Source organism: Ochlerotatus camptorhynchus, unplaced genomic scaffold (genome assembly GCF_037179485.1).
Source record: "Ochlerotatus camptorhynchus isolate MF236.1 unplaced genomic scaffold, CSIRO-AGI_Acam_v1.1 ptg000330l, whole genome shotgun sequence".
Lineage (NCBI taxonomy): Eukaryota > Metazoa > Arthropoda > Insecta > Diptera > Culicidae > Ochlerotatus > Ochlerotatus camptorhynchus.
In genome coordinates, this window is record NW_027040818.1 from 9,981,457 (window position 1) to 9,995,546 (window position 14,090).

Below are 14,090 nucleotides of genomic sequence, written 5' to 3' on the forward strand. Positions count from 1 at the left end.
TGATGATGTTCTGATTTTCTGATTTACTGAATATCCGATTTCTGAAATCTGACGATCCGATTTTCTAATTTTTATATTTATTATTTTTTTATTTTTCAATGATCTGAAGTTCTGGTTTTTTGTTTCTTTAATATTCTACTTTCTGATAATCTGATTTCATGTTTTTAAGATTATGTGAGTACCTAATTTTTATAATCACAGATTTTCAGGTTACCTTATGTTCTATTTTCTGATTATTTGTTTTCTGATTTTCTGTTTTCAGATTTTCTATTTTCTGATTTTCTGTTTTCTGATTATCTGTTTTCTGATTTTCGGTTTTCTGATTTTCTGTTTTTTGATTTTCTGATTTTCTGTTTTCTGATATCCGACTTTTTTTTAATCTTCGGTGATGTTCTGATTTTCTGATTATCTTAATTTATGATTAGCTGACAATCTGATTTTCTGTATTTGATTTCGATTTTATTACCTGATTTTCCGATTTTCTCAAGTTCATAATGATTTTCTAAATTTCTTGGTGAACTTGGATTCGTACGAACAATGCTTAACAAGTTCTGTTCACAAACGTTTATTTGCCTTTTCTTTGGATTTTCTGATGTTCTGATTTATGATTTTTTCTGATATTCTGACATTCAAATTCTCAGATTTTTTGATTTTTAGTTATGATTTTGATTTATTTTTTTTTGATTTCCTGATTTTCTGATTTTCTGGCTTCTGATTCCTGATTCTTTAGAATTTCTGTTGATCTTATTTTCTAATTTTCTGAAATTTGAATTTTCTGATATTCTGATCTTACGATTTTCTAATTTTTGGATTTCTGATTTTGTTTTCGGTTTGGTTTTCTTATTTTCTGATTTGCTGATTTTTTATTTTGATTTTCTGAATTTCTGGTCATACTTTGGCTCGTTCGAAAAAGCCTTAACAAGTTCTGTTTACAAAAGTTGATGGGCCCTTTTCAAATGAAATGCGAGTTTTTGTTTTAAATCCTGATATTTTGATGATCTGATTTTCTGATGTTTTGATTTCTAATATCAAATTTCTTAATATGCAGATTTCCTGAATTTCTAATTTTTTGTTTTGCTGAATTTAAGATTTTCTGATATTCGGATTTCCTGAATCGGTTTTGAGTTTGATTTTCTGACGTTCTCATGATCTAATTTCCGAATTTTGATTTACTCAATGTTTGGGCGTACTTGGGTTCGCACGAAAATGATTTTTTGTCTTCCTGACTTTCTGATTTTCTTATTTACTGCTTGTCTAATATTCTGAAGTTTATTTTTTCTGATTATCTTGTTTTTTTTTATATATATTTTATCCGGTTATATGATTTTCTGATTTTCCCATTCTTTGTTTTTTTATGTTCTGATTATCTGATTTAAGTTATGATTTTAAATTTGATGTTGATTTCGATTTTGATTTTTAGTTTTTCTGAGTTTCTAATTTTCTAGTTTACTGATTTTCTGATATTCTGTTGTTAAGATTATCAAATTTTCTAATTTTTATGCCTTTTTTAATAGCTGATTTTAGCGGCACCGGTGCTGTAGTGGTGAGCGATCAGACAGGCCTGGGTTCAATTCCAGTCAGTGCCGCCGGGATGTTCTGAGGCATAACATCTTTGATCACGCCTTCCTTCGGAAGGGAAGTAAAGCCGTTGGTCCCGTTCATGAGTTGATGGGTCGATAGGTAGGGGCCAGGTGCGGGAGCTGCCTCCCTGTCACGGGAGCATTGGTGCTCTGCACGGAAAACAAATCAAGGAAAAAAAAATAGCTGATTATCTGATTTTCTTAGTTTCTAATATTCTGATTTACTGCTTATCAGATTTAAAAAATTTATAGTTTTTTTTTTTTTTTCTTATAATTTCTTATAGTCTCATATTAAATTATTCTCAAAATCTCATATTTTCAATGCGTCTGATTTGAAATCATCTGAATTTCTGTTTCATGATTGTCTGATAAAATCATATAAAATCATATAAAATCGATCAATTGGAAATTGGACAACCGAAAATTGATCAATTGAAAGCTGCACAATTTATAATTGGGCAGTTGAAAATTGAACAATCAAAAGGTGAACAAATTGAAACTTGGCAGTTGCAAATTGGACGCTTGAAAATTGGACAGATTGGGCATTTTCGAATTATTTTGTTTTAAATTAAACCACTGACATTTGTACAGCAAAATTGAACCATTGAATAATGGAGTATTAAAAATCATTAAATAATTCAAAAATCATTGAATCATTCAGAACCGATCACTTCTTAACCGATGCCAAGGTGGTCATATGATCTTATGATTGGGAGTCTTTTGAAAATAATCAATGTGTTGTCACTTTGATAGGTAAGATTTGGTTAATGTCCCTAATGTCGTCCTAAATTGAACCCATTCGAAGGAAATAATTTTTCGACCATTTTTTGGCTGCAAGCAAAAGTACATATTCATTTGTATTGTCCAGATAGCTAATTTTTCCAATTAAAAATGAAGTACTGATGATTTTTATCGATAAAGTCAAGCTTTAGATCCATGTGCCATCAATAAAGCCATTAAACGTGCATTCTCTAATATATATATACCTATCAATCATAAATTGTACAATATACAATGGAATGGAACACTTGGAAACAGGACATTTGAAAGTTCGACTGTGGAAAATTGATCAATTCAAAGTAGGATTTTTGCGAATTGGACGACTGTAAATTGAACAGTGCACATTGGACTTCTTAAAATTGTATAATTGGAATAGACTATGGGGAATCGGACAAGCGGAAATTGGTCAATTGAAAATTGAAAATTTGAATGTTGGACCTAATTGTAAACTGCACTTCTAAAAATTCGACAGCTGTACATTGGACCCTTCAAAATTGGACAGTTGAAAGTTGGGCATTTCAAAATTTGAATCCACTGTCATTTGTACTCCAAAATTAAATAATTGAAAATTGATCGATTCAAAATCGGACAATTGAACAAAGGAGCATCGAAAATGGATCTCCCTCCCATTTTTGAATCATTCAGAGCTACAATCTACAAACTATCATCGCCGCATTAACTATAACTGTCGGTGAACGTACCTCAACTACCACCCAAAAACCACATTCAACCGGAGCATTCAATATGTAGGCCGCCGAAACCAATCACTCTCGACTGCGCTTAGCGAGTGACTGGCTGTTGTGTTCCTCGCGTGTGGTTTTTCCTGGCTCCTGTGGGAGCTCCATCTCATAAACAATCGCTCGGTTTTGCATTCGACGTGCATTGGATTGGATTGAAGGCATGCGTGCACCCCATTCATTGCCATGGTTTGGTGAGTTTCCATCTGGTGCGGAAGGAGCGCAACGGATTTCGATAGATTCATATCCAGTGGTGGACTACGGGCACGATTACATCGGGCGACGAATGTTGAAAATTTTGGCACCCCAACCGAGAGGAAAGCTCGCCGGGCGGGATGCATCGCTCGGCGAGGTTTCCACTCGGATGGGGTCTAAAAAAAGAGGAATGCAAAACTAAGCCATCCAGTGTATTTTCGGTGCGTGGTTTGTAAAGCTCACCAACCGGACAGCGATTATGGCAGATTAACATTGTAGGTTGGTTGAATAAATGATGGGCTTTCCGCCCAAATGCCAGTCTCTGGTACAGTGATTCCATATGTGTTCACCGATGTACTGCTATTGAATATGATATCTGTAGCGTAATTGTAGCGATGCGGAAAACGGATCAGAATTCCGGGATTTATTAATTAACATCAAGTTCATTGGTTTCGGGTGGATATCGAAATTGAGCGAGAATGTCGGGTCTGATTTGGTAGGTGTGCTTGACATGAATTAGATTGTACCACCATCATCATCATCATCATCATCATTGTAGTTGCAGTATATTTCGATGGGAATTATTTGCTGCGATCATGAAATTTTGATCTAAATTTTGGGATCAATCATTTCTCATAATTTATGCACCGATAAATTGAATCAAATTCACGGAATTTTTGCGCTCGCTGGATATTGTGAGCAACATTTTGTATTTAGCAACATTGTATTTAGCTGTTTTAATTAAGGATTACCGGCGCTCCGACCGGCGCGAGGTGGTTTGTGTTGTTTGTGGTGTCAATTTGTTTACGGATTAATGACTGGCCGCGCTGGTCGGGCAGTGTGGTTATGAATATTTTACTTAATCCCCCCAGAAGCAGCGGCAGCACAGTTCGAAGGATTCCCCGCGCAATGGACGGACGGATTAGCTTGGGAGAAAAATATCCCACCTTCAAGTCCTGTTGACGCGGTTGAATGAAATATTTATTCGATAAAAGCGATTGTTGCGATGCGAAATTATCCAGGATGTGAATCAGTAATAATGCCGTGCTGGATTATAATCGATACAATTAAAATGTAAAATCAGATTAGTTCTGATTTCGAGAACAAGTTAATCTCCCCTTTCCGACCATTCAGGTATCCGAAAAACCTACATTTCAGTTAGCCAACACTGGGCAAAATCTCGACGACAAAGCGATTTGGTTTGAACGTTATTCAAGTGATAAGTGCTTCCAAACAAAACTCTTGCAATCATGCTAAAACCGCTGTACATTTTCCTCCTCCAGGGAACGCTACTGTTCCTGAAGCTGTACGGCAATCCAGAGATTGTGAAGACGCACTGTAACCGAACGGCAACCGTAAGTACCATCTACTGATTATTCGTCCCCTTAAGTACGTAGAGCCAGAACAATAACAATAGGTTAAGAGTCAAAAATTCGAAATTGTACCAGGGCAACTAACCATCGTATGGATATTAGCATTCTTCGAAACGAATCGATGAACCGTTCCACACATTTACAACTTCCAGTAACCATATAGATCTGAAATGCAATGGAATAAAAAAATTGTCTCCCGCGGGTGACTGTCGGAAACAGTACAGATGGTGAATGTTTTTCCTGTTGCTTCATTGCTAGAAAGGAGAGCAATTCCGTGTCTGTCTCCAGCGTGTATTGTTTCGGATGAGTTGGATTTTTGTTTTTGTATGCATATGTCTTGCGGCGTTTTGGAAAATATGATGATAAAAGAGCTATCAGGATGATTGACTGAGTTGTAAATTGATCAGAAAAATTGCTAGTCGCAAAACATGAATTTCGAAATTCTGACAAAAGTTGCAAGCATATTAATCCACGAACAACATACGAAAAGAGCGATGTAAATTCATATTAAGCTAGTAGGTAATTGTCTCGAGAAAATAATGAAATAAAATTTTACATTTTCACACATACATCCAGCATCAATGGAATCAGAGTTCCGAATTGATAAAACAAATGAGGTTCAGGAGGCGGTTGGTTCGATTACCGGTCAGGGCAAGGAATTCTTCAGCCATTTTAAAAAAGGCAAATCAATTGGGTCATAGTTATACCACATTGATAAATTATTTCTATAGGACAAGATTTGAAACAGCTTTCAATGTTTCGCTACGTCTGGGAGATCCACTAGTTGAAACTTTTTTTTAAGTCCACAATTTTGAAAATTTTCCTAATTGATATAAGGACAATATTTTTTTTTTTTGTTTATTAAAGACATTTTACATCTCCGCGATGCATTCATGTCCGTTCGATTTGATGTTTGGTGTATTGTGTATGGTGTGCAAGTGTTTTTGGTTAGTGTAAGTGCTACAATTCAGTTGCTTCTCTCGTCTTTTCTTCATTGCTTCCAAACAATTACTTTTTTCCTTCGCTTCACTTCATACTACTCTCCTACTTCGCTTTTTTTCACGAATTTCTTCATCTTTCTACCATCTTTACCTGTGTAATTTGTTATTCTACAGTTCTTTTAATTTGTTATTCTAGTCTTCTACTTCGTGTTGCTTAAAATTTCTTTCACCTGTGCAATTTGTTATTCTAAAGTTCTTGTAATTTGTTATTCTATAGTTTTGTGTACAAATCCGTTTCATGTAGGAAATTAAGCATTTGTGTTGTTCTTTCTTCCGTGTTGGCCAGAACTTCACGTAGACTGGCGCTGATGTCATTTTTACTTCTCTCTTCGTCGTATTTCCTACACTCAAGAATGATGTGCTTTACATCCAACACCGTGCCATAACATTCACACACCGGTGGGGCTTCCTTCTTCAGAAGAAACGTGTGGGTTAGTCGCGTATGGCCGATTCTCAGACGTGTAAGCATACGCTGGTCGGCTGAACTTCCTCGTTCTGTCCATCTGTGCGTGTTGAAATTCACCTCCCTCAGCTTCGATTCTGTTGTGCTAAACCACTGCCTATTCCACTGACCACGTATCGCATGTTTTACCGCTTTTATCGCATCTTCGCTTGGAATCGGTACGCCGATGGCTGGTTGTCTTCTAGCCTCATTGGCTAGTCGGTCAGCTTCAGAGTTTCCCCTAATGCCGGCGTGTCCAGGGATCCAGCAGAAACGCATGATTTTGCTTTGCACGATTCTCTCTACTTCCTGCACCCAAGGGTGCCGGGAAGTTCCAGCCTTCAAAGCCAGTAGGAAGCTTGCGGAGTCCGTCAGAATAACCAACTCATTTTGAACATTAGGGATGGTGGCGGCCATTTTAATAGCGTAAGCCTCCGCAGAGAAAACACTACATTCCTTCGGAAGACTGTAGGTCCTAGATAACCCTTCGTTGAAGAATGCAGCTCCTACCGTGTCTTCACACTTGGAGCCGTCCGTGTAGACGATGGTTGAACTACGGAAGCGGGTTTCCAGTAATTTTCGAACAACTGGACGAACTTTCTCCGGTGGGTCTCCAACGCGTATGCTTCTTTTCACATCCCACACTATCGTCGGTTTTCGTGCGTGCCACAAGCGATTGCTCTGCCTCACGAGTGAACCGACAGCAGGAAGCGTTGAACCGGTTAATTCTTGGAGGCGATTTGAAGCGCGTGTAATCAGAGGTAGGGTGCTGCTGTTTTGGTTCTTTGTGAGCATTCGGATGGCAATGCGTACTGTGGTCTGTGCTGCTAGCAGTTCGAAGGGTAGAGTCCCAGCTTCGGCCATCACCGAGTTAATCGGGCTCGTCACGAATGCTCCGGAAGCGGAGCGAACCATTTTGTTGTAGGCAGGAGCGAGAGTCTGCAAGGTTGCTGGCCCTCCTCGACTAACAAGTCCAATCCCGTAGAGCAGCTTCGCAGTAACTATGGCTGACCCAACTTGCAGCAGAGAAGTCCGATTGCCACGTGGAAGTTTTGCACCGATCAGCTGTAAAATTCGTAACCGAGATACGCATGCTTTCTTAACCATATTACAGTGAGGTTTGAAGGATAACGTTCGGTCCATGGTTACACCTAAAATCCTCAGCCGGTTGGTCTTTGGCACGGGAGTTCCCTCGATAGAGATATCCCGCACGGGATCCCGTCGTGCGTTCGGACTGCAGTAGAAGACATGTGACTTTGTTGCCGACACAGTGAAACCAACGCTTTTCGTCCATTTGTTGATGGCTTTGACGGCGGCCTGTAGTTTTCGGTGTAAGCCTTCAGTTTTAGCACCTCGCACTGCTAAGAGGATATCGTCCGCGTACAAAAGAATGAAGACTCTGTTGGGCACTACTCGGAAGATGGGCTGCATCGCGATGAGGAACAGCGTCACTGACAGGACAGAGCCCTGCGGAACTCCGTTTTTCAACGGATACTGGCGAGGCATATGCCCCCCAACGGATACCTGGATCGTTCGCTCCGAGAGGAAGCTTTTCATCATGTTCAGCATCCAACCACGTATTCTCCATGACCTCAGAGTGCGGATTATGCCGCACCGCCAGGTGGTGTCGTAAGCCTTCGACAGGTCCAGGGATGCTATCAGACAGTGCTCGTCTGTGCTTGGAAGCGTTCTCTCGAGCTCGGAAAAATACGTGTCGGTGCCTCGCCTGGCACGGAAAGCGTGCTGTCGTTTGTCGAGTCGCCCACTCGACTCTAGCTCGGTGATCAATCGTCGATTTATGATGCGTTCAAGCAGCTTCGCCATGCAACTAGTGAACGAGATTGGACGGAACGCAGCGGGTCCGGTATCGAGGCAGTTTGACTTTGGAATGGGCACCACGATTGCATTTCGCCAGCTGGTGGGAAACTCTCCATTACGCCAGATCCGGTTGAGCAGCTCTAGCAGTGTCATCTTCACGGACAAAGGTAGACGTCGAAGCATTGGGTACCCTATCATGTCGGGTCCTGTCGAGGCAGCTTGCCCTTTCTCGAGAGCCCACGTCATCCGTGTTTGGCGAAACATCTATGGACTCTCTTTCAGCTGCTGCCTTAGTCTTCTGAAAAGAAGTAGGGTAACTGGAGGTCGCAGATCTATCGCTGTAAAAACTGGCTAGAATACTGCGGAAGCGTTTCTTCGGGGTCATCGGTGAAGCCATCCGATCGCTTGAGTGCGACGGTACGTTGTTGTCGGCTGCCACGTAGCGTGTTCATCGTTCGCCACAGTTCGGTTTTCGTGCTGCTTGGTGCAATTTTGGCCACGAAGTTCTCCCACGATCGTTCTTTTGCTTCCTTTATCGCCTTATCCTTGCTACAGCTCTGGTTTCCTGAAACCTCGCCAATGCAGCGGGTTGATCAGGATCAGATGTCTGCAGCCGCCGCAGAGATCGAAGACACTTTCGTTGATGTCGAATCGCCGCCTTCGCTTCAGGGCACCACCATGGTACCGCTTTAGGCCCCATACGGCCGCTGGTTTGCGGTATGGCACGAGTTGCTGCTGCAATTATCTTCTCCGTGAAGCTGCCTACGTCCCATTCAACATCTGGCCGGATGGTTTCTGCGGTGATACGTTCATATAACGACCAATCGTACAACCATTTCCGCCGCGTCGTTCGTGAGGATGACCACCCAGGAATAGAAACTGTTATCGGGAAATGGACAATATTGATAGAATCTACAAATGGCCGCTATCATGGCTGGTTTAACAAGGAAACCCACTCTTTCATTCTGGAAACTTGACGTATTGGGCCCAGTGTTTCATCTGAACAAAATAAACAACTCTTCCATCAACGTCAAAATTCCACAGCCTACTGTTTTGAGTTATTAGGAAAACAGGAAATATTTCTTGAAAAAACTGTTTACCAAACAGTTAAGGGGGTATTCCCAATCTTTTGCCTTTTTTCGGCCTGTTTTTCAATTAATTTTTTTTCAAGGAAAATGAATAGTAATGCGCCTAACTCTTTGGGATTCTTGTTTATTGAACATTAAAGTTTACAAATAAATTTTTTTCGACATAAAAAAAGACATTATTGACGTCACAAAATGGTGGCAAACAGACCCCTGTTCGCCGCAAACGCCTGGACGGGCGAAGACTTTTCTCTGGAACGGCTTCATCTGAAACAGATTTCGTGATGAAATTATAATCTGCATAAGATTCTCTGGAGCTTCTTCCGTTGGCAGCAAAAAATCTTGCAAATTAACAAAATGGCGGCCATATGAAAAAACAGGCGATTTTTAGCCCGCTTTTGTGCAGCTTTAAGGTGCTTCAAAAAATGTTAAATGTTAATATTTTTGGCTGAAAGTGGGAGAAGCTCCAAAGAATTTAATAAGGAACCAAATGCGCAAAGATTCAAGTCAATATCTCTTATAGTTTCTGAGAAAAATCTTCGCCCGATAAAAAAAATGTGGTTTCGAGAAAAACGCGTTTAAAGTTTTGACTTTAGTTAAAACCATTTGGGGGTTCTTACCATTAGTCAGCTATGCCTGGACACCGAATTCGCTGATCGGAAAACGGCTTGGGGGGATGAAAGTATATAGTCTAAAGTACAAAAAAACGTGAAAAAAAAATTTGATTTTTTGAAAAAAAAGATCGGGAATACCCCCTTAAGCAAATATTATATCCTGTTGTTAAGACACTAAATACAATATTTTTGCCAACGCAAGGGGTAGGTCACTCCGCACACCAATCTTGGGACAACATTTTTCTCAGTGTGTCGCAAGTGTGCCGATTGTGCCGGTCATAGAGAAAGCTGCGATTTTTTTGTAAAATACGAATATTGTGGTATATTTGACAACCCAGTTTTTCTGCCAGCTTGAATGTTTTGGTTTGCAATCGAAACGATAACATCGGAGGAATACTGGCGAGATGGACCGTGAGCGGTCTCAGCCGTTGAACAGGACACAACAAAAAACCGGAGAGCAACCGGAAGTGTCCCAGCATCGAAAACCGTTGGATGCGATAGTTGAACGGCCCCGAAAATGTCGAATATCGTGTTCGATTAGCATTCCTTCTACCGACGAATAAGACGCCTCTACGCCAACTGGAAGGAACCGGAGTTTTCCCATGATAATTTGCTGCATAAGGTAATTGCATTCTGACGGAGGTCGACGTAGACGAGGAAATCATCTACAGCAAATCCACCACGCTGCAGACCTGGCTGCTGGGATACGAGCTGACCGATAGGATTACGGTGCTGTGCGAAAAGTCCATCTTGTTCCTGACCAGCAAGAAGAAGATCGACTTCTTGAAGCAGATCGAGAAGGACGGTGAGGAGGACATTCCGTCGGTGAAGCTGTTGGTTCGGGATAAGAACGACAAAGACAACCCTAATACAATTTGAATGGTTATTTTGCAAACGATGCGTTTTGGGTGTCATCCAAACCATTTGTGGAAAAGTTTGACATTTTAGGTTATCGTTCGTTTATGTTATGGTATGGTTTATGAACTTCCCGGGTGAATTCTGTGAATCGTGGCGAGCCTTCCTCAAGGACAAGAGCTTCGACATCATGTACTCCAATGAGGACTCCGAGGTTATCACCATCAAGAAGGCCTGCCTGGTGACGGTAGACGTATTCAACAAGTACCTCAAGGCTCACATCATGGAGATAATCGATTCTAATAAGAAAGTAAAACGGGGTGTCGAGCAGGCTCTGACGGAGTCTCCGATGTCGATACCAACCAGCTGGACATGTGCTACCCGGCGATTATCCAGTCGGGTGGTTATTACAGCTTGACGTCCAGTGCATTCAGCGACAAGAACTATCTGCTCTGGGTGCGCGTTACAAGTCCTACTGCTCCAATGTCGTCCGAATGTTGCTAGTCAATACGATGGAAACGATTCAGAAGCACTGCACCTTTCTGCTCAATCAGGAAGAGGAACTGCTGAAGGTGATGATTTCGGGCAAGCAGCTCTTGGAGGTTTTTGACGTTGGAATGGATTATGCCAAGAAGGAGGATCCCAAGGTAAGACGTTCGGCTTTGCCATCGGGTTGGAGTTCCGGGAGAATTCAATTGTAGTACCTCAACCAGTAAAATTCGGTTAAAAATTGAAAGTTAATTAGGTTGAGTGGAACCAATAAACATTCCGTGTGATTGTGCCGTGAAAAGTAGTTCGGTGTTGTTCAAGTGATTTTGGTTTGGTAGATGACCAATTGACCGAACAACGGCTCGAGAGTTGCAGGATGTGGCCTTGTAAGGACCCTACTTTTCAGCAGCAAATCACCAGCACTGAATCTGCAGTATCTGCAAAAACAGGACGAATACTGCTACTGTACTGCCGATGGAGCTGAACGGTACTGGTAACGCTGACCTATGCTGGAGTCGTTACAAATCTGGATCCATTTGAAGCTTGAAGGTGTAATCCTACGTGACTAGGAGATTACAATCCATCTGGTTTAGTTTGGGACTCTTCAAGAAACGGTCAACCAACAGCTATGGAACCTTTATCTATTCTCGATGCTGATCACCCTCCGTTAACAGTCGTAAACAACGTTTCTAGAGGTTTCGATTTTGAGGACTTCCCCGAAGATTTCAAAGGAATGGTGGATGCACTTTACCATACTGACTGGGCACATTTGGATACTTCTGGAGATGTGGACGATGCTGTTGATCGCTTCACTCGGATTATGCATAACATTACCGTTTGGTTCCTGTTGGCTGTTACCGTTTTGCTTCCTGTACCCTATTGATTCACTTCGCGCGAGAAAAATCAGGAGATAGCGAGAGCGAGGAATAAAGTATATGTGTATTCATTGTGAATTCAATCGGTATATCAGTTTCTTGTATGCAATATTGTCTTGTTTTGAATGTAAATATAATTAAATGAGTAAGTCAAATGAAATACCACTCCCAAACCAACGGTCCAATTGAATATTATGGTAACCCAGTCACACCAACAACACATAACATAGAACACATAACGGGAAGGAGTAAGGATGAAGGTGGACGTTGGAAACAGGAGAAGGATATGGACAAGGGGTGGTGGGAAAGTGGGAGGGAGGTGGAAATGGGCTTAGATCAAGGGGGAAGCTACTGGGTCAAACTGAAAAGAAGGTTCTCTTTCACTTCAGCCATTGCGCGAGATAGATCGATCTGCCAAGTTTGTTAAAAGTTTTGAAAAGAAGTGAAATATACAGAGTCGCTAACAAATACCGGCTAATACCACCGAATACGAAGTCAGGACCCATTAATTACGGGCTAAACCACGAGGGCGTCCGTTAACACGCCAGCACCCGTGTAGCAAGTGTCCCTCGGTAATACACCGACGACCACTGAGAAACCACCGTCGATCACCCGATCGAGCCCCAGTGCAACATCCGTCGTGCCACACGGTGACAACCGTCGAGCGCCGGCATCCACGGTGAACAGTCCGTTCATCCACCGCCGAAAACCCCCACCCACTGCAGAATCCCGTCATAACTGGCCAGCAAGATACACACCCACACTACAGACATAACAAGTGAGTTAGACAATAAAGAGTAAAAGTGATTAATAGGTGTTTTGTGCTTCTGATCAGTGTCGTCAGGCCAGGAGCCGACCTTGAAGCTCTAGGGTTTCAAGCTCGAGCTAGCCAACAAAAGAGGCGAGTGTAGCCCACCCCAGACGATCTCAACTAGACCATAGGTTAGGGGAATCCCTTTAAACTAGCCCATCTGGCTAGTCATTAACAGATCATGTTCCTTTGCGTAGGCCCAGCCCGAAGCCAGCTTGGGGAAATGCACATCTGCGACATTTGAAGCAGCTGAGATCGAGAGCACTTCTGTAATACTGCAGATCTCGTTCGCTAAGCAGGTATTCAATCGAGCTAGTATCAGATATCGGGCATACAATTGCTTCTTGTACAAACGCTACACTCTACGTATGCAAATTTTTGGAAATTCGTCAACTCCAAGCGGAAGGATAGTGGATTACCTGTTGAAATGTTTTTGGGCAATCGTTTCACCAGTACCTCATCTGATAAGTGCGAGCAATTCGCTAATCACTTCAAGGGTGCCTTCAATGGTTCTACGTCATCTCCAGCTCAAGTCGAAAATGCTTGCAGAGACACGCCACGCAACGTCTGTTCATTGGGAAATTTTCAGATTTCTCTCCAACCGGTTAAATCTGCCATCAATAAATTGGAATACTTCACTTCACCTAGCCATGATGGTATTCCGTCATGTATCTTGAAGAGATGTTGTGATGCTATGATTAACCCTCTGGCTCAACTGTTCGACATTCCTTCCAGCTGGAAAACTTCCATTATGTTTCCAGTTCACAAAAAGGGCGATAAGCGTAACGTTGAGAACTATCATGGAATAACTTCACTGTGCGCCTGCTCGAAGATTTTTAAGATCATAATCAACGACATTCTGTTCACCTCCGGCAGGAATTATATTTCTTCAGATCAACACGGATTCTATCCCAAGAGATCGGCATCTACGAACCTCGTCCAGTTCACTTCATTTTGCTTGCGTAAAATGGATCTTGGCACACAAGTTGATGCAGTGTACACTGACCTAAAATCTGCTTTTGACCGAGTTGATCTTGAGATTTTGCTTGAACGACTTGAAAGACTTGGAGTTTCTTCAAACTTGACCTGCTGGTTTAGATCATATCTTACGGACCGGAGACTCATTGTGAAGATTGGACGTGAATGTTCTGCACCGTTCACCAACATATCAGGTGTGCCACAGGGGAGCAACCTGGGCCCCCTGCTGTTCTCAATTTTTATCAATGAGTTATGTAAAACACTGCCCCTGCCCCCTGGCTGCCACCTATTCTATGCTGATGACGGCAAAATTTACATGGTGGTGAAATGTCTTCAGGACTGTGTCGCATTACAGCAATTAATAGACCGTTTCGCTGAGTGGTGCTGCAGAAATAGGTTTACGCTAAGCATTCCACAGAAAACAGAAACCAATGATACATGAGTACACTACAACATC

General features: G+C 41.8%; 1 protein-coding gene across 7 annotated transcripts in view; it reads left to right on the forward strand.

Moving 5' to 3' along the window:
- Mp (Multiplexin) overlaps nt 1–14,090 on the forward strand; it is an 884,548-nt gene that overhangs the window by 621,416 nt on the left and 249,042 nt on the right. For all 7 annotated transcript variants that reach the window (XM_065230395.1, XM_065230396.1, XM_065230401.1 and 4 more), the window contains exon 6: nt 4,576–4,647. In XM_065230395.1, coding sequence (XP_065086467.1) covers nt 4,576–4,647 — 72 coding nt within the window. The remainder of the gene's footprint in view (nt 1–4,575; nt 4,648–14,090) is intronic.